Below are 21,195 nucleotides of genomic sequence, written 5' to 3'. Positions count from 1 at the left end.
AAGTGAGACAGAACAGGAGCCCAGGTACCATGCACTTGCTTAAGCATGCTGTCCTTTTGTGAATTCTTGAAACTTTCATCCCAAAAGCCTTTGCAAAACTGATCCCGGATCCTAGAGTGCATGTGTGCTGGCTAATGGGTATTTCATGTCTAGTTCCTTTGTAATTTTTTCAGTGTATGTTTTACACATTTTGAGGCTATGTTATTAGATACCTACACGTAAAATTAATTCTAATTATATGTTGATTTTCAGGGTTTTCTAGGAAAGTATTCCTATGATATACCAGGAAATTTATTTTTTCTTCCTTCCGAACCTTTATAAATTTCATTTCTTATTTTGCTCCCCTGCCCAGACCTCTAGAAAAATTTAAATAACATTAGTGATCACCATCAACCTTGGATGGTTCCTGATCTTAAGGGAAATGGTGCTGACATTTCACCAGCATGTGTGATGTTGGCTGCAGGGCGGTGGGGGTGCTCCTTTCCAGAGTTAAGAAAGTTCCTTTTTATTCCTAGACTGCCAAGAGATTTTAACATAAATGGGTACTTTTTCTTCTTTCTTAATTTGCTGGATTATAATAATTAGTTTTCTAAATTTCTAAAATTGCAATAATTACTTTTTTAGTCTTCTAATAAGTAAGCCAGCTTGCATTCCTGGCAGAAACTCCACTTAGTCATGTGTCTTTGTATACTTTGAATTTGTTAGAATGTTTGCACCTATGTTCACAGCTGAGATTGGCCTGTAATTTTCTAATCTTTTGCTTTTCTTTGTCAGATTTTGGCTTGTGGTATTGATGTTACACGATCCACACTGAGTGGGAGTGAGTTGAGTATTGTGCCTTCTTTTTCCGTTTTCTCAAAAGCTCCGTATAAAATTAAGTGACTTGTTCCTTACTTTGTAGTAGAACTTGCTTGCTTGGGACTGGTGGCTTCTTTTTAAGAAGAACATTTTACTGCTGATTCGGTTTCTTTAATGAGTGTAGAATTATTCATGATTTTCTCCTTTATCTTGATTTGGCTTTTAGTGAGGTGTGTGCTCTAGAATTTGTGCTCTGACTTTCCACTTAGTTTGCATACTGTTGTTTACAGTCTCATTTTATTCACTCTAATTTGTCTGCATTTATAGCATCATTTCTATTACACTTTGTGCCTCTTTTATTTTTTAAGGCAGGGGGTTAGCTTTTTTTTTAATTTTCAGAAACCAACTTCTGACTTGCTAGGCTCTCTCTATTAAATATTTGCCTTTTTATCCTATTAATTTCTGTTCTTTTTTTTTCCCTTCTACTTTCTTTGGGCTTTTTCTGCTGTCCTCTGTCTAATTTCTGAAGTTGGATGCTTAACTCATTTACTTTCAGTCTTTCTTTTCTCACTAAGTGCCTCTTTATGTACCACGGTGACTGCATCTCACACAGGATATAGTTTTATCGTCATTCATTTCCAAGAATTTTTCATTTCTATTTTGATTTTTTTCTTTGACCCATGTGGTATATAATAATACATTTTTTAAATTGCCAAACTATGAGGTTTTTCTGATTGTCTTTTTGTTATTGTTACAAACTTAATTACATTTTGCTCAGAGACTGTGGCCATATGATACCGGGTCTTTGAAATTTGTTGAGGCTTGCCCAAGTTGTGGTCAATTTCCGTAAATATCCCACGGGTATTTGAAAAGAAAATATATTCATGAATTACTATGTAGAACATATGATCATCCTATATATGGTAAGTCGATCAAGCCTGGAATTGCGTATAACCTACATTCTTAAATATCCTATATTCTTGCTCATTCCTCACGTGCTTGATATCTTAGTTACTAAGAGAGGCATTTCAAAATCTATGACAATAGTAGGTTTGTCTATTTCCCTTTCGGTAATTCTTTCGGTTTATGTTTTATACGTTTTGAGGCTATGTTATTAGGTTTACAACATTCCTTTTTCACTTTGGTTGTCTGTGGTGCATTATGGGTAATTTGTTTACATCTGCCCTTCATTTCACTAATTCTCTGTCAAGTTTTGTTTAATCTACTGAATAACCGATCCATCAAGACTGCAGTTTCAACTATAGCATTTTTTTTTTCACTTTTGGAAATTTTTTTCTTTTCCAATCTGATGGATCATCTCATAATTACTGTTCCTTGCTCATAATTTCAATACTCTTATTTCTTTACACTTATTAAACATAGTTATTTTATTTTCTATCTGATAATTCTAGTATCTGAGAGATTCGCTGGTCTGATTCTTCTGGCTCTTGTTTCTCCTGACTCTTGCTCAGGATTATCTAGATTCAGCAGATCTCTGAGCCTTAGATTTTGTTGTCGTTGACGACCAATAGAGATAATGAGAATTCAGGCTGAAACTTGAGGAAAGGTTTGTGGTTATGACTTGAGTTGATAATTTTTCAGAGGAGATTTTTAACATACCCATTTTCAAAGAAGATTCATTCCATTCATCACCAGATGTTCCTTTGCTGCCCCCTTCTGCATGGTGGGTTTATTTCTAGGTGGCTCTAAACACTAAAACATACAACCCTATGGTGTCCAAGCTTCATATGAAAGGTCTCTTATTAGATTTCCCCATGTTGGTGGGAGCCCTACCGTTTATTTCTCATGCCTTGCACCCAGCACAGTTATCAAAAGAGCAGCTTCGGATTGTCTGGATTCAGCTGAAATCCTCTGGGCAAAAAGCACCTCCATATTTGTTTACTTCCTTGAATTCTCATTTTTGCATAGTTTTTAGCTTTGAAGATTTCTAATTTTCTTTACTTATTTTCAGGGAATTACAATTTAGGGTACCTAATTCACCAGACTGCTGGAAATGGAAATCAGCCTGCACATGTTAGGTTACGACAGGACCACAGTTCAGTGGTACCGTCCCTCTTGGACGGCCCTCAGACCCAGCCTGGCGTTTCTGACCCTCGCAGCAGCTGAAGCCCAAGAGCAGGTGGCTGAAATCAGTAGCTCCCTGCCAGTCCGAGAAGTCTGCATTTAACCCATCCCAAAGGCTTTGGACTCTCTCAAAATGTCAGGCACCTGCCTCTTGCATGTGTTTTTCATTAACGTCTTAGTCAATTTACATTTAATTACCCAAAATGATGAACTTCAAGCTCATCTGTTTTCTGGGCCGGGAATCAACAATTCATCTCTCCAGTATTTAGTGCTCTGTGTACTTTTCCTGTGATCATTAGGCTTCATACGACGTGGGAATTCTATCATCTTAATTAGCGCCTAGTTACCAGCTTATTTAAAGGATTAATCTTATTGCCAATGACAGTGGCTGGGGGAAAACAAAAACAATGAGTTTTCACCCTGCTTCTTACATGGCCCCTTGCAGTGTGGCCACCTAATCAGAAAGGGAGATGATGTGTGTGTAAAAGGTGCAGTCTTCATCCTGACTCTTGGGGAATCAGTGGCGTCTCTTGAGCAGATAAATTGGGGGAAATGGTTCCATAACTCTTTCTACAGTAAGATACTTAATAAAATAAAAGTCATATTAAAATCAAAGTTTCTGTCTGTAAAAATAGTCCAGAATAATACTGGGTCATTTTGAGTGAGGAACCCAATTTGAAGAAGCTGAGCATTATCTTAACCTGTAATAGCTGTTGAATAGATGTTTGACTGATGCCAAGATTAGAAAACCAAATCTCTTGGTAGCTCATTCAGGAGCTGACAGGGATTCAGTGATTCCTCTGACACCCATTTAATGAGTGGCCACTATGTGGTAGGCGCTGTGTTCCAGCATTAGGGGTCCAGAAATGACCAGAATTGGACACCAGCTCTTTTTTTTTCTACTGAATTTTTAATATAGCTTAAATTTAGCCACTTTAAGAAGTGGAGGGGAGGATATAGCTAGCTCAGTGGTAGAGCACAGGCCTAGCATGTAGGAAGGTCCTGGGTTCAATCCCCAGGCCCTCCATTAAGTAAATAAATAAATCAATCTAATTACCTCCCCCCAAAGCAACAAAAAAGGTGGTTACTGTTGGGGAGGGTATAGCTCAGTGGTAGAGTGTGTGCTTAGTGTGCAGGAGGTCCTGGGTTCAATCCTCAGTACCTCCATTAAATAAGTTAATAAATTAATTAATTACCTCTCCCCTCAAAAAAACCTAAATAAATAAAAGTAAAATATTAAAAAAAAAAAAAAGAAGTGGCTACCAACTGAATAGTACAGTTCTAATGTGTCATAGGTCAAAACCAGTGGTTTCTGTGAGGGACTTCTCTAATTACTGCTGAAGGGTAGTTGGGTAGCTGTTAGTAGAAAGAGAAGAAAGCTCTTAACAGATCTATGCAGTCACTGACACAAGACCTTAACTTCCCCACAGCTTCCAGAGCGGTAGGTAGCACAACCTGTGTGAGGGGTCTGAGGGAGATTCTTGGGGAGACCTGAGTGTGCCCTGCCAGCTCCTGGCTAATGCCAGTGGGAGTAAAAGGCCTAGGATTTTGGTCACTCAGCTGGGAAGAGGGCTGTGGTTCCACTCACAGAGTCTGAGGCTGGGGCCATGCCTGAGGCATCTGTGCATGGAAACCATTGCGGTGGGGCTGGCGGGGAGCTGGAGGTGGGCTCGCTTCCTGACAGGGCTTCCAGAGCCAGAGGAGGGGTTAGAGGTGGAAGGAGGACCTGAGGGCCCTTTCTGGCCACTTGCAGGCTGAATAGGCCCTTTCGTTTGTGGGGATTAAGGTCTTGTTCTTGTTCTTGCACACTGTGCAGGGATCCAGCTTGCTCACAAAGGAGCTGGTCTTTTCCTTGAGTAGGTGGGTGATGTTAGGAATTTAGGAATGTATAGAGCCATACAGTTTGAAATGATGCAAAGTCTGGGGAGATGTGAAGGTGTATTCCCCTGATTGTGTTTATTGAAGAGGTAAAAATTATCCCCTCTCACCTTGCTTCCAAGGATTCACCAGGAAGGGATCAAAAACTGCTTAAAGAGTACTTTAGGAATTTACTCAGACCTCTTCCAGTTTAAGTCAGTAAGATCTTCCTTCCAAAAAAAAAAAAAAAAAATTCTTCCTTCCTGAATCCCCTATGGCTAAAAATAAGAGAAGCGTAATCTCTATAGCAAAGTAGAACAAAAATGGAACTTCTGCTACACAGTGGGACTGGGGCAAGGGCCATCTCCAGTGTCTTTGTGAGAGTGTGTATGTCCAGAAACGCATGCACATAGATACCCATGGCAGCTTTATTTGGAATGCCTCAAAACTGGAAACCACCCAAAAGTCCATCAGCAGAGAATGAGTATGTAAATTGTGGTGTAGTCATATGATGAAATACTATACAGCAGTGAAAAAGGAGAAACCGTAGATATATGCAACACCATGAGTGAACAGGTGTGATGTTGAGCCAAAGAAAACAGATACAGATAGCACATACTGTGTGAGTCCATTTATGTGGAGTTCCAAAATGTTCATGCTGATTTACAATGAGAGAAATCAGAATAGTGATTGCTCTTGTGGGTAGAAGGGGTTCCTGAATGGAAAGGGATCCAGGGATCCTACTGGAATGATCAGAATATTCTATACCTTGACTAAGTGGTGGCCTTATGTGTGTACACCTATGTAAACATTCACTGAGTGTGACACTTCAGTGCACTTTACTACAGGTGAGCATTTCTGCCGTAAAATAACTTTTTTTAATTTCTTGGCACATTTACATTGGCTCTGCCACTTAACAGCTGTGTGGCTACTGTCCAGTTGCTGAGCATCTTTGAGCATCATTTTCCTCACCTGAAAGATGGGCATGAATGACAGTGGGCTTAGAAGGTTGCTAAAGAATTAGAGAAAGGATGAAGTGTGCCCCCGTGGTGTCTGTCCCAAGGTTAGGAGGCTCCGGTGATAAGAACTTTAATTTCTTTTACTGTAATGGTGTGCAGTCCCCCAGCCCCTGGCTCTGATGGCTCTGGCTCTGACGACACAGCTGGGAAGCCATGCTGAGTCCCTGCGGGTGGGCCAGAGGATGCACCTCCTGTGACAAGGACATCACTTCTAATCACACTCAGGAAAGTCCTCCAGCTGTGCTTCTTATTGCATAGAGGATTTTCTAAGCATGAGTGGAGAAAATTAGGAGCTGCTGGGTAAGACTTGTGGGTCGTGCTCGAGGGAAGTAGAAACCAAATAAAGTCACTGGCTGATTTTGAGGAGAAAAGGTCGTTCTCTGAGAATAATGCTAGAATATGTCCTTGTAACCCCCTTGAAAAATAAACCCACAACTTGGAAAACCAAATACATTTAGATCCAGGCCAAGATTCATAATAATTAAACTTCTAAAAGCTAAAGAACAAAATGAAAAATCTTGAAAGTAGCCAGATGTCAACAGTCTGTTTCTTATAAGGGAAGATCAACTCAGACGACAGCTGATTTCTCAGCTCAAACTATGGAGGCCAGAAAAAAATTTTTTAAATAAAAAAAGGTCCAGTCAAACTAGGGTGTTCCAGAGTAACCCAGAAGGAATGGAGATGGTTTCCTAGTGACCCGAACTACTCTTAACTTAGGCGTCACCTTAAGACAAAGTTAAAGAGCTTGCATTTCGCAGCGTGGAGGCTGTCTTTCGGGGGATGAGAACTTTGCGGCAGTAGGGATCTCAGTTCGAGCAGGCCCCCCCCAGCACAGAAGGAGGCCATAACTCAGCCTGCAGCAAGGTCCTGCTCCCGGGGGTCTGGGACAGGAGAAGGAGCTGCAGGGCCCACCGAGAGGGTCTCCAGGGCGGGGCCCACTGCTCTGTGGGCCAGGGGCCAGGACATGGCAGTGGGAAGTGGCTCCTCTGGCCATGCAGAAGCCTGTCCCCTGCCTTACACTCAGGACCTCTGGTGTTGTGGAAAGAACGCCAGCCCTGCCATCATATGGAAACCCTGGCTTGGCCCCTTTCTAGCGCTGTTCCCCCGCCTACTACTATCCATCAAATGGAGCTGATGCTGGTTGGGGGAGGTGCCGGGAGTAATAAACGAGGCAGCCCAGTACCTACTGCCGTGGACCTCCAGTGAACGTTCCCAAGGCCAGGTTCAGAGAAGTGATGTGGACAGCTGTGGCCCCTGGGAGCCTCAATCCGGAAGGAAGAGTGTAGCAGCAAGAGACAATCAGGGTGGGCACTGAAGTCATTTGGCATTCAGAGCTCTAGGATGGGGACAGGGGAAGCCAGCCCCGTGCCCCGAGCCCAGGATGAAAACTGGGGGCCATTACAGAATTCATAAGATGTCCCAAGGTGTGATCAACAAAGTTCCCTTGTGCCACTGCTACATGGATGAAAACAACCACAGAGACTCATGCTGGACCTGCACAGAGACATGACCGTGGGGCGAGGGGCCACAGGAGGGTAGCAGGGAAGTGACCGAGTGAGGTGATGTGGCCGAGTTGGCTTGGGTTCTGATGCTGGCCCCGTGGGCAGGATCCAAAGCCTGGCTTTCCTCCTGGGTCAGATGAGTGTAATAACAGTTCCAGCCTCACAGCACTGTGGACAAGATCCAATGAGAGGCGTCTGCCAGTGCTCAGCCAAGCAGCTGGCCCGTGGTAAGTACCAATAGATGCTTTGTTATTGTCGCTATCACTGGGGAGTGAGCCAGGCAAGCAGACCATAGATCCAACAGTACAAACTGAAACGTCTGCTTCAAGAAAGGAGGGCGTCACGACACACCAGATTTTACTTCTGGTGCAGAGAACCTTTGTCCAGCATGAATGTGGCAAGCTAAAAAGCCAAGGTGAGAAGGCTGGTGTGGGGTCAGTGGTTTCCTGGTAAATTTTTGACGACCAGCTCTCCGGGGATAAAGAAAAGCTTGATTTGTAGCATTTGCCAATTTCCATTATGTAAATGTTCCCACCATATTTGTTTTCGAGCTACCAACACGTGTTATCTCTGAATGCTGAGTTGGGGAGAGGTGCTCACAGTCAGCTGCCTGCAGCCGGAACAAGTCTCCACTCCAGCAGAACACTGACTGGAGTGGAGAAGGGTGTCTCCAGGAACAAGAGGAAGAGGCCCCCACCCTGTGGGAGCTCAGAGTCTGATCTGGAAGATCGGAAAGTCCCAACTGTAGACATGTGGAGTTTGTATCCAGCACCCGGAGGCAGTGCCGAGGCCCTGGAGGGTGAGCCAGGGGACCTGAGAGTGTCCTGCAGCCAGAGCCTGTTTTGCACCAGTGGGTAGACCGGGCTAGGGCTGGGCAGGAGCGCGGGTCCCTGCTCCACATCGCCCGCTCGGACCTATTGCATTTATCTTGAGAACAAAGGACAGCCATCATCTGCAGAGGTGTGATGTACTCAGAATCATGTTTTAGGAGGATGCCTCTGGATGCTGTGTGAAGAAGGTGCAACCGGAGTCAGGGAGACAGGATGGAGACCTCTGCAGTCATCTGTGGCAGGGGCGGGGGCCTGGACTCAGTGGTGGCCATGGGGATGGAAAGACGCAGATAGACTTAGGAGTTAGTTAGGAGTGATGCTATGATGTCAGCTGAATGGATGCTGGTGTCATTCCCAGGTAGACCTCCAGGGGGAGCAACAGGGGCCGTCAGCATCTTAATGCCTAAACACAAAACTGGAGTCTAGGTCATTAATAAGAATGCAACCGGACCTTATCATATTTAAGAAGCATTTTTGTTTGCATTATGTGGCTTTAACCTCTCAGCCATCGGTGAGGTATGTGGACCCATTCCAATTTTGTAGCTGAAGAAGTTGATGCTTGCCAAGTCGTTATAACATCGTCCTTTTGCGTTGGGAGCCCTCAAACATCATCTTTGAGCTTAGCAGCTTTCCATGCAGGTTCTTAAATCTCCGAGATGTTCTCCTGGGCCTGAGACTGGGATGTATTCACAAAATAGGGAAATTTTGGTCCTAGACATGGTTGGAGTATGCCAAACTGCTAAAAGTGGTTATTAGACTTGTCTGTAGCTTAAAAAAAAATCAGTCCTAACAAGAGCCAAAACAAGCAAACCAAACTAAAAGGGGTCATGAGACTTGGAATTTTTACGCAGTTCTTGGAAATGTAACCATCATCACGAAGCTTTTATACATTAGTTCCGAGGGAAACGCCTCTCTGTTGGATGTTTCTGAGCTTGCTGTATTGCAAAGGCCTTGGCAGTGTTTATGCAGAATTGCACTTGCTTCCCTAAAGACCACTTTCTGTCGGTTTCTGTTTTCTTGTTTAAAATTATAGGCGGGGTCTTCAAGCCAAGGTGTGTGTGGATGTGTGAGAGCCTGTGAGTCTGCTTCAGTGGGACAAGGTCAAGGAAAGTCACTTCTGATATACCACCTGCACCTCTGACAATAACGTAAGAGTGCTCCTCTCCATCCTTTTATTTTTGACCTTGGGACAATGTCTCTCAAGGGTCTCCTAATAAGTACCTAGTATGGTGTTACCAGACGCTGAAAAGCATGCCAGGAAATCTTGTTGCGTTCAAAATCTCATCAAGGAAAATCAATATACTCAGCTTTATGTCTGATCAGGCTGTTTTCTTGCGTGGTAAACTTTGAGACCTTGTACAAGATCCCTGACATTTCTGGGCCCCTCCTGAGAGGTAGACAGTGATTAGGGACCCTGTGACACATTCCTCAGAGCGTCTGGGGGCTGGCCAGTGAGGAGCTGGCCCGATGTGCTGGCTGAAACTTGCCAATGTTGTGAAAGGCAGCATTTGTGGGTTGTGTTTAGGAGGCACCAGGCACTTGTACTTAGAGGGCAGTGTGACTTCCCAGGACAGTTGGGGAAAAAGAGGAATCTGTTTTGAATATGACAGGCTCCCACCTGGTGTGGAGCGTGAGGCTGAAGTCGTGCAGAGAGCCTGTTCTCCTTGCAGACCAGCTGGACTTGGTCCTGTCACCATTTCTGCTGAAGGATGGTTTCTAGTCTCCAAGAGCAAGTCAACTGTAAGCATTGTAGGATAGGGTTTCAATTTTAGGAAATGAAAATCTAGCTCAGCTGACCAGCTTCATTCATTTTTAACTCACCATCTATCAAACCTGCTGGCTGATGCATTTCTCTGCCCAGGGCTGTTTCAGAAATGTCTTTCAGAAATGCGAGGCCACGAGGTGATGGCTGACGTGACCCACGTACCCTGGAGTGGCGGCGGCCCACCTCCACTGCTGGAGGCCTCCTGTCTGGACGTCTGTTGAGGACGTGCTGGGCTGAGTTGTATTCTAGTGTGGTGGGCTGTGGAGGCTGAAGCAGGTGCCACATCAATGCTCAGACACTTGGGTGAGCCTTCTGGAAGCACTGAAGAGGATTCTTCTTTTTTCTTTCAGTCGTGGTGTCTCAGGTGTGAACTGCAGGTCAGCTCGTGTATGTGGCACCTGCCCCTGGAGACTGGCGGTCCCTAGCAGGAAGCAGGCCTCTGCCTGCTGGGGAGCTGATCCAAGCTGTGGTCCCCACGGTGTTCCCCTCTCCTGTGCGGTTCTGGACCCTTCGTTCAGGTCTCGGTGAGGCTTTCTGGCCTGGTCTCCTGGGGAGTCTCCCCAGTTGGGCCACTGAAGGGGGCAGCCCTCACGGGGAGACCAGGTAGAGTGGGGTATGGCTGTTGGGGTGAGACCACCGAGTTTAGACTTCCTGATCCAGATACTCCATCCTGGTTTAAAAAAAAAAAGTGACGCCAGCCACTTTTTAAAAATTAAAGAATATGATCTTTCTCTGCAAACACGGTTTTAATGGCCATGTGACAAACCAAGGACAACCCAGACCTCCCCACATTCGATTTAAATCACTAGGCACATATTTTAGCCGACAGTCGCTAAGTAGATCCTTGGTGAACTTGTATTTTATCTGAAATAATAGACAAGGATGGTTCAGTGAGTATCAGCGCCATGGCACGGGGCGTTTTGCTGTCATTTCTAACTCTCACATCTAACAGCCTGCTTGCTCTGCAAATCAGACCGCAGGACTCTTGTCTGAGCGGCATCAGGGGCCGGGGAGGGGTGGGGGGGATTCAGACAAGGTAAACGCCCTGCCTGGATTGTTGCTCTTCTTCCCGGAGCCTCCCGGAAGGAAGGTTTCATGCTAACGTTGCCCAGAGAAGTCTGCCCCTTCCACTCACTGCCTGGTAACGGTGCCAAGGATTGAACTTGCCTGGGAGGAGATGACACTGCAAAGAGACCCGTTAAAATGCATTTCAGAAGCTATAAATGGCTCTTCTGAGGCTCTGTTAAGCCTGGAAGTGGACCCTGTTCTTGCAGCGTCTTTTGTGCCCTCCGTGTATCCGTTCCCTTTCCCCGACCTGCTAGTCTGTGCTGGTTCTGAGGACGTGGCCGCTGCCACTGTGGGACCGCAAAGGGGCACGTTCTTGGGGCTTGAGGGTTTGAAACTGCCAGTAACTCTTTTGCCATTTTTATTTATTTATTTTTATTGAACTGTAATTGATTTACAATATTGTATTAGTTTCAGATGTACAGCAAAGTGATTCAGTTATAGATATATGTATTTTTCAGATTCTTTTCCATTAAAGGTTATTACAAGATACTGAATATAGTTCCCTGTGCTGTACAGCAGGTCCTCGTGGTGTATCTCTTTTGTGTTGTTTATCTCTAGTAATATGTATCTGCTAATCCCAAATTCCTAATTTATCCCCCATCCCCTGCTTTTCACTTTGGTAGCCATAAGTTTGTTTTCTGTGTCTGTGAGTCTGTTTCTGTTTTGTAAATAAATCCATTTGTATTATTTTTTAGATTCCACATATGAGTGATACATGATATTTGTCTTTCTCTGTCTGACTTACTTCACTTAGTATGATCATCTCTAGGTCCATCCATGTTGCTGCAAATGGAAATGGCCACTAATTCTTTACTCAGAAACCCTGCCTGGGGTCTTTGCTGCCTGTTCATGGTCAGCACCCCAAAGATGTCCTCCCCTCAGGACGCTCTGCACCCTTCCTGGGCTCTCTGTCCATCTCCCCTTGATCACAGTGAGACACACACACACACACACACACACACACACACACACACACACACACACTCTCTCTCTCTCTCTCTCTCTCTCTCTCTCTCTCTCTCTCTCTCTCTCTCTCTCTCTCTCTCTCTCTCCAGCCCTTTGGACAACACCTGCGACCCCTGAGCCTTTGAAGCTTGGCCTCCATGGGTTCTCAGGTCTTTTCACCTCTGGATACACCCCCAGATGCCTGTCAAATCCTAAAAGGATTCCAACTTCGAAGACTGGACTCACATTCTTGTGGCATGCCTTAGATAAAAGAACTGTGGTCAGAGAAGGGAAGTGATCTGCGTCTGGTCACACAGCCACTGTGTGGCAGAGGTGGCAGGGACTTTGTGTCAGTGCATCTAGGACTAGGGCTGTGTTCATTGTTTGCTGCAGCTGCAAGTGCGAGAGGCTTCGGCTCCTTGATTGTCCTTGTTTTTGTCTCCCTCATTGTCTTTGGCTTCCCTAAGATACAGTCTGTCTTTTATTCCTTGGGCCACAGTGCACTGGCCTCCTGTTGATGTGCTGGAAGGGAAGCGGGGGAGGAAGCATTCCATAATATTATGATTGAATCCCTTTATTGGACCTTGCACTTGGGCTAAACCCAGCTCTCTGACCTCTAGGCTAGGAATTTTCCATGTGTCTCTTCTGACTTAAAGTGCATCTCCCAGGCCTGAATCCTCGCCAGGTAATAAGGGAGCTGCGGTGAGGACGAAGTCATGTTTAGCACATGACAAAGGTGGCATGATAGAGCAATGGGGAGATCTCTGTTAATGATTTTGAGTCCCTAAGTTTGGCTCAACCTCCAACAAAACCCTAAGGGACCAAAGAAATAAAAGATTGTTTTTAGTGGGTCTGGCCACGGTGGTGACCATCCCAGGCCAGCATTTCTGCGTGATTTCATGCCAAGGACTGAATAGATGGGTGCTGGACAAGCCTCAGGGGAACTGCTGAGAGAGCACCCTGGGAAATGGGGTTCAGCCCAGCAGCTTCTCCCAGAGCCTGCATCTCAGAGCAGAAGGGCTGAGGGCACAGGCAAGGATGATGCATCGGGTAAAGACATTGACATCTTTGAAATGATAAAAACCTTCTTTGCCAGGCACAGTGACAACTGTGAGAAAAACCTGGCCACTCTGAGAGGCAGCATCTGTGCGGCGTGGCAGAGCTCCCGGTGCACTGTTTGGGTGAAGCAGACACTCCAGCCATCGTCCTGACTCCTCATTTTCTGCATCCCCGGGGCTTGGGATCAGTGGCCCCGCCGGCACCCAGGAAAACAGGCTCATCGGTTGCCATGGAAGCGTCCAGCTTCTGCAGAGGCTGGGCCTTGAATCACTGCCTTTGCAGACGGATCCTACTACCAACAGCAACAAAATAAACCCTGTGGCAAAGGAAAATTCCTTTTCTGTAGAATAGCTAACATTATTGAGAGCTTCTTCTGTTTTTATTCTGAGTTACTGTTCCAAACAGTCAGTTACCCTCACAACTCCATAAAGCCAGGTATAATGCACCCATTTTACAGATGTGGAAACTAAGGAAAGTGAGGTCAAGGAACGGGCCCCAGGTCTCACAGCTAGAAAGAGTGGGAGTCAGGATTTACACCTGACAGGCTGGCTCCAGAATGGGTACTTTTGCCCTCTGTTGTGATGCCCTCCAGGACTCCAAAATCTGCAGACTTTCCAGAAGCTGGGTTCTGGGGTGCTGAGTTGAATCCTGGTTCAGTGGTTTCAGTTTTGGTGAGCATTTTGTTAAAGGTCCCTCTCAAAGCAGTGTATGTAGTTTATTCAAGGCTTCTCTCGAGAGATATTTTTGGCTTTTTATACAGATGGGGTAGATCTTTCTGTTCAAAGCACTGAAGTCCACCGTGGTGGATAAATAAAATACCCCTCACCCCCGACCACCTCCACACAAGATCTCTGGCCAGGCTCCCATTCTGGAGGCGGGGACTGGTAGCAGATGCACACGATTCCCATTCCTGAAAGACGGGTCCCCCAGCGGGGTGCCCAGAGCTGCTCTGTAGGAAGAAGAAATCTGCAGAGGCCTGGGGACACTCCTGTGCACACTGGGACAGGGGAAACGGGGTTTGTGCTCCACTACCGACAGCATGGACAACGGGGGTGGTGCAGACCTTGGCGTGGATGAGCTCGGTGACTCACCGAGAACAGAAATGGTACTAAAGGGACTCAGCCCGAAGGCTGTGAGAGAATCTCGATGTTCCTCACCTGCTCTCACCTGTCCACGCAGCCCTGCGAGCTCTGACCTGGGCTCATTTCTGTGCTCCCTCCTCAGTCGGATTCCCTGGCACTTCCACCCTGCAGATGACAAGTCTTAATAGCTCGGCAGGTTGGATGGCTTGTATTTGAACCACTCCACAGCTTCAGCTTACTTTTCAAGTCAAGGGACAACAGCAGCCTTTTGTTTTTTGGGTTTTTTTGTTTTTTGAGGGGTTTTTTTTGAGATTTCCATCTGAGCAGATGTGCATTAACTTCGTGTTTGATTTGCAGAATATGAATGTGTTCCCATTTTTGTCAGTGGCCATTGATTTTTGCATGAGAAAGTGGGTGAGGTCTGCCCGTTACAAGATTTGTATTGATATCCTGCATCTTGAAGAGAACCCATTTCTGATGCAGTCCACTCCATGAAAATGTAAGCAGAATTTTGCACACATGCATTTGTCTGGAAGAAAGGGACCCATCCGCAGAGGATGCAGTTAGTTGGCAGTGGGCAAAAAAGAACCAATTTCTTCCTTTCCTCCTTAGCACCCTCAGTTTATCCATAGGCTTTTTTTCTAAGTAGGTGCTTCATAAACAGTGGTGCACTGTAAGCAGAGGGCCCTGGGTCCTCATGAATATTCTGAAGCGTGCGTATTTACTGACACACAGATGGGTGCTGTTGTGATGACTTGCAGAATGTTCTGCTTGCCATTTCGCAATACAGGGATAAGCACATCCTTCAAAATCCTTCCTAGATCCTGTAGAGAGAAGCTTCCCCAGTTCTTTCCTATCAAATGTTCTGCTGCCTTCCTCTGTGTGTGTGTGTGTGTGTGTGTCTATTTGAGCAGGAATTTCAAGTCAAGACCTCATGTTTTCTCAGCGGTGGAATGAAATCTCATCTGAAAAATCTACATTGGTTTTGGACAGAGGAGAGATTAGCCCAGTTTAGAACTGGCATTTGGAATCACCAGCTCTTCTGGGTGGTTAGGCAGCTCTTCTTAGTAGAACTTGCTTTCCTGCTAACTGCCTGAATTTGCCCTGCCTACGTAGAAGGGAGGGGGACTCAGAGCAGAACAGGAGGAACGTTGCAGGGGGTACATTTTAAGCAAGTGCCTGGGGTTGCAAATAAATGTTCTGTGATTGCGCCTTTGGAGTTAGTGTAGTCTGAGAAAAACGTCTGTGCTTGCTTAGCGTATTAGTAATAATGCTCTGCAGTGAAATGCTACTAGTATTTGAGCTAGTAAATATGCAAAGTATCGTGGTTTGGTCCACTGCAAGCATGATCTCCTTGATTCTTTCAACAGGGTAAGGGATGGGGATGGTGCCCATTGCACTAATGAGGGCACCGAGGCCCCTAGAAGCAAAATCACTTGCTGTGGGCTCAGCTGGCAGACAGTCTTGTCCAGTCCATCACACTGTGGCTCTGTTTACACGTACAGTCCACGTGAAAGAGCCGAAACATCTGCTCTTGTGCACCACAGGGAGGAAGTGTGCCCACTTGCCTGACAGAAGAGACCCGAAGATTTCTCTTCCATTCCTTCCTCCCTTCTCCCCCGTCCAGTCTCTCGCTGCTGTGGGAGGCATGCTTGTGTTGAGAACATTCAGCCAAGCAAACCGGGTTGTCAGAATGATGAGAAATCACAAGACAAAACCATGTCTTGGGTTTTTCTATAATGCAGGATCTTGAATTTGCAAAGCAAGAAAAGAAAAACAAAGTAAGAATTCACGTGACATTTCCTCCACCAAGTTTAATTAAATTGGGCAGCTTGAAATGAGCTTTGGTCCCTCTCCCTCCCCGTCGCACACGTGTGGATGAGTTTTCTCTACTTGTTTGTCTGAGATTTCATAGCTCTCTGTCACCTCCCTTCTGGAGCTGGTAAAGGAAACAGGCGATGGGTCTGTTCCTTCACTCCTGACAGCTCTCTGCCAGGAATGCTGTGTCTTCCTAAGAAGGATTCCTGGTTCATCCTCTGTCTTTGGGCTTCTGTGGCCATGAGAACACGGAGTGAAGATTTGGGGCCTCCGTTACCTGGGTCCTGGCATTTAATTCTCTTTCAAAATACTTGAACTAAGTCTGGGTAGAAGAATTTGGCAGAAAGAAAACCACTGTTTCTGGTAATTTTCATAACTAAGCGATACTGACTTCCCTTTTCATGGCTTACTATTACTGATTATTTACTGTGATCCATTCGTTATAGGCTGCCTGGTCATTGTCCTTGGTGTCTTCTAGCAGAAGTGAGTCATTTTTGTCTTAATTTGTGCATAAGTTTTCAGCATTTTGTGTATGAATAGCTGTGCAAACGTTAAGGAATGAATTTTAAAGGATGTTTTGAACTTTTGGTCCCAAAAATATGGGGGAAAAAAGCATTTCTTCTCTTTTTATTGACTGCTTTACAGAAACAGGTTGAGTTCTGTTCTTCTGCTGGGAAAAGAGAAACCTGACGTGATGAGTGTGTTACAGGCGTGGCTGCCTCCCCTGCACACATGCCGTCTCTGAATCTGTGCCTGGACCCCTTAGTTTATTCCTGCAGCGAGTGGGAAAGTCGCATCTGAATTTAAGGACATTGACTTATTCCAGGCTAAGCATACACACAGACTTTTGGAACAGCAACTGATGAGACATGCGTTCTTGGAGATTTCATTGGTTAAGCTTGGGCGTTCACACAGCAGCCACAACATAACTGTCCATCTCCAGGAAAGGATGGAAAGAGATTTCTCTAAAGCTAAGACTAAATCCTCAGATCTTTTGTTTACTGCCCTCTTCAGCCCAAGTTTTTGTGCCTCTGGGAGGACCTTCTGTCCAGTAAAATGAATGTTAGAAATGTGAGCCGGGCTGAGTGTCACGAGGTGCTGAGTGGCCACCAGTTGCCCTTTCTGTTTCTGAACAGGTGGCCTCGTAATCCACGTGGCCGATTTTACGTCTGCTGTACAAACCTGAGAACAGGCTTTTCCCTCTGAAATCAAGGGTTAGAAGCCCTACCAGATATTGAAATCTATTATAAAACTACAATCATGAAAAGAGCTTGGTCCTGCTATATGAATGGACCTTTATTATTTATTTTTTTATGACTTCTTTCGGGGAGGGGAATTAGGTTTATTTATTTATTTTAATTTTCAAATTTTTAATGGAGGTGCTGGGAACTGAACCCAGGACCTCATGCATGCCAGGCACACACTCTACCACTGAGCTACATCCTCCCCCCGAGTGGACCTTTAGAACAACAGGAAAGAAAAGAAAGCCTGGAAACAGACCCCCAGATCCATGGGGAGATTTAGTAGATGATGTAAGTGTCATTTCAGGGCCATCTGGGGTGGTTATTCAATAAATAATGCTGGGACAACTGGTTACCCTTTTGGAAAAAAATAAAAGTTAAATCCCAATTTACATCAAAATAAATTCCAGATGGTTCAGGGATCGAAATGTTAAAAGTAAAAATACGAAAGTATTAGAAGAATCCGTGGGAGAATTTACTATTATAATCCTCTTGTGGAAGCAGTCTTTCTGGGAAATATATGAAGCCCATAAAACTTAAAGGAAAAAGAAATGGTAACCATTTTGACCACATAAAATTTAAAATTTTCTGCAAGACAAAACATACCAAAAGTAAGGTCACAAGACAAGTGATAAGATAAAGGCGGGAGACATTTGCAGTCTACCAAAAATGAACAAGCATGTATATAACAACAAAGTGCCCATTTACACAGCATATCAAGAATTCTCATAAATCAGGGGGAGGGTGTAGCTCAGTGGTAGAGCACATGCATAGCATGCATGAGGTCCTGGGTTCAATCCCCAGTGCCTCCTCCAAAAATAAGTAAGTAAACCTTATTACCTACCCGTCCCCCCAAAAAAAACTTTAAAAAATGAATTCTCGTAAATCAGAGCCAATCCCAACCTTCCCAGCCCCCATGCTCTTACTCAATGTAAGAATTAAATAATAAGCTTTTGGCACAGTGCCTAAGACAGCAAGCACGCAAATAAACAGCTGTATTCATTTCTATTAATGGTAATGATACCGGTGACAACAGCACAGTTTTATATAAAAGGACGCTACATTTGGTATACTGTTCTATAGCTGTCTCTCTCCCTCCATGAAGACAAGCCTCTAACTGCTATCTTGGCCACCAGACTGGAGCGGAGGAGGTGATGTTTGCCTCCCGCCCTTCTGGCTCCTTCCGTTGCTGCACTCGGGGGGCCAGACGTGGGCTTTGCTATGAGGAGCGACGGGCCACTCACTCCGTCAGGGGTTCCTTCCCCGCGGGAGGCCCCTCTGAGGGCTTTAAACTCTCACACTGCGGGTGAGGAGTGACACTGGTACAAGCTTTCCGAAAGACTAACGTCTTTGAACCCCGCGATTCTGCCTGTAGGATCCATGGCATTTAGCTGCCAGCACAGGCATCACACAGTTGTTGTCCTTGGCAGCAAAGGAAATGGACGCAGTCAGTGTCCAGAGACAAGAGACCAGTGACATAAAGCAGGCTGTGTTCGTGCTATGGAGAGCTCTGGGGCTACTGAAAACGCTGTGAGGGAGGACTAGTCAACGTTAGAGTCAATCAGGAATATTAAGTGGAAAAAAACAGGTCTAAGCCTGTGTCCCCCCATCCCTTACCGGACTTTATTGAGTGTCTCCTACGTGCACTGCAGCCCTAGGCACCTGGGATACAGGAGTGGGAAAAAGACCTATCTTCCGTGAGCTTATGTTCCACTGGAAACAGGAAATAGATAATAAACAGTTTAATAATTAATTGTTAATTGATATACTAATGTATTGGTTATCTTATAAATAATGGATTCCATAAAATTCAGCATCTGGTACAGAGAAGCACTGTGTAGAAATGCGGGGAGGGAAAATGAGACGAAGAACATAGGAGATGTGTTGGCGTCGTGGTGGGCGGGGAGTTTTTTGGGTGTTTTTATGGTGGTCGGGGAAGGCCTCCCAAGGGGGTGACTTTGGTGCAGAGAGCTCCACGTTTGTTAGTTGGGCAACTGGCAGGCTTGGCTTTGGGGTCCACGGATAGGATCTGGTGAGGCAGGCACTGGGGGCTCCCCCAATGCCAAACAAAAAGGGCTTCGCTGCCAGGTGGTAACCCCTGTACTGAAGCCCTCAGCCTCCTCTAGCGGATTGTTCAGTTTTATCAGAGAGCTGCTTTCTATTTCTGACCCAGAACAAAGCATCCTTGGACCCACTGTCCATTTGTTTGGGATAAGGATGGGGGCCCAGTGGCCTCAGTGGTGTTGATGTGATAACAAAGCTATTAAACTTTGTGAGTTCTGTGAGCACTCTCTCATAATGCAGGCCTCTCTGCACCAGCCAGCTCCGAAGGGGACCTCTTGGCCTGTAAGTCCCAGCTCTTCTGTCTGATTTGGAGGACAGCTTTCTCTGTCACCTTGATCCTATCACTCACTCTCAGTTTTCCAGAAATCTGTCAAAATCTCTGACTCCCCCCTCCCCTCCATTCTTCGTTTCTAGAGATTTCCTTCCCCTGGGCTGTCTCCCCACATTGCACTGGCATCTGGGGAGGAAGAGCATTGAATTAGAAGCATTTCTATTCATTTTTGCTTTTCCAGACTGTTTAAATGAGTACGCATTTTTACATTCATAAGAAAAATAACAACAAAAGCTATTCCTAAAATGGGAGGGATCTAGAAATATGTCCTTGCCAGGCGGAAAAGAGAAGAATCGTGTCAGCATTTTGTACCGGGTGTTACAGCTCTCACCAGGAAACTGCTTCCCCACCGTACTTTTTGCCACAGAGCCTCACTTGTGCTTTTCGTTTTCCCCAAGCCGAATTAGAGAGTTCGTTAATGCAGTAAGAGTGTCAAATACAAAGCTTGCTATTAAACAGATGTGTCAGCTGGTGGCGTCAAATGGTGAGTGTTTATCAGCTTGCTCTTGGGATGAACTCGGGTACCCGCTTCTTCTGCTGGTCTTACCGAGGTCACTGCTGCATCTCCAGGCAACTGGCAGTCGGTGGCCTCACTCACCTATCTCCGGGCTGGCTGGCTGCCAATTGGCTGGGGCAAGACGGGTGATGGGGCCAAGTGTCTCTCATCGTCCCAGAGGCTAACTTGAGCTTGTTCACGTGGTGATGGGTTGCAGGACTTCCATGAGCAGGAAGAGAGGATGCTGCCAGGCTCAGGACTCACACAGCATCACTTCCACCGGTCTCCATGGTCACGAGGGCATAAGTCACAAGGCCAGCCCAGATTCAGGGAGTAGAGAAATAAACTCCACATCTTGATGGAAGGAGCTGCAAAGTATTGTGGCAACTTTTGCAAGCCTCCACGTCATCAGTCTGCTTCCTAATTCTCATTTTGCGTTGTCTAATTCTGTGCCGTCCTCAGGGTTCTCCGGACCCAGTCTCTGGAATGGTTCTACAGTAACGTGAAGAGCCGCTTCAAACGCTTTGGCAGTGCCAAGGTCCTGAAGAACCTGTACAGGAAGCACCGGCTGGAGAGCGGAGTGTGCTTCGACGTCCAAGGTACACCAGCCGCCGGCCACCTGCGAGTCCTTGGGGGCTGGCGGGATAGGAGAAGTCCTGGCTGGGAGGCCCTGTGCACTGCGGCACACTCACCCAGGACAGAAATAGTTGCCTAAATATCTGGGTCTAATGAGGAGCAGAAATAGAAGACCACCTACCGAAGATTCTGTGAAGTTTTGAGTCTTTTAGTTCCAGCATCTCCGCTGGGCTGGGTCTGTTAGGAGCTGGGAGGACCAGAGTGCTCTGGTATATTGTAGGCATTTCAATTCCAAATCCCGAGAAAGTAAAGATTTGTAATCATCTTTCCCTAATGGTTAAAACATTGGAAAATCATCTTTGGTTGTGTAGACTAGGTCTGCACTCGGAAGACAGGCGCCCCCAGCCGCACCTTCCTGCCTGCTCCCAAATTCTGTTCATACCAGGCCCAGAGTTTGATGTAATGGGAGAGAGGGGAAAGTACCCGCGTCCACCTGGGAAGCATGAAGGATGAATTCTGCCTGTGCTTTTAAGACAACCAGTGTATTTAGAATGAGAAATTATATTCTTTATTTCTATTAGACCCGCAGTAAGAAAGAAATTGTTGTCAGGATATGAACAGCATGACCTCCCGAAAGAGGCTGGTTTTTTTTTTCCTGC

General features: G+C 45.7%; 1 protein-coding gene across 2 annotated transcripts in view; it reads left to right on the top strand.

The window, feature by feature from the left end:
- Positions 1–21,195, top strand: part of MYRIP (myosin VIIA and Rab interacting protein) — a 153,702-nt gene that overhangs the window by 77,522 nt on the left and 54,985 nt on the right. Inside the window, exons 1-2 of one of the 2 annotated variants that reach the window (XM_074345167.1) lie at positions 19,645–19,948; positions 20,423–20,559. Coding sequence is in view for 1 of the 2 variants with exons in the window: in XM_074345166.1 (XP_074201267.1) it covers positions 20,423–20,559 (137 nt within the window). In the remaining variant the exon portion in view is untranslated. Of the gene's footprint in view, positions 1–19,644; positions 19,949–20,422; positions 20,560–21,195 lie in introns of those variants that run through there. The other variant, XM_074345166.1, reaches the window with a different exon arrangement.

The sequence above is a fragment of the Camelus bactrianus genome, chromosome 17 (assembly GCF_048773025.1).
Source record: "Camelus bactrianus isolate YW-2024 breed Bactrian camel chromosome 17, ASM4877302v1, whole genome shotgun sequence".
Classification (NCBI taxonomy): Eukaryota; Metazoa; Chordata; class Mammalia; order Artiodactyla; family Camelidae; genus Camelus; species Camelus bactrianus.
This window is presented reverse-complemented; position numbering and strand designations above follow the sequence as displayed.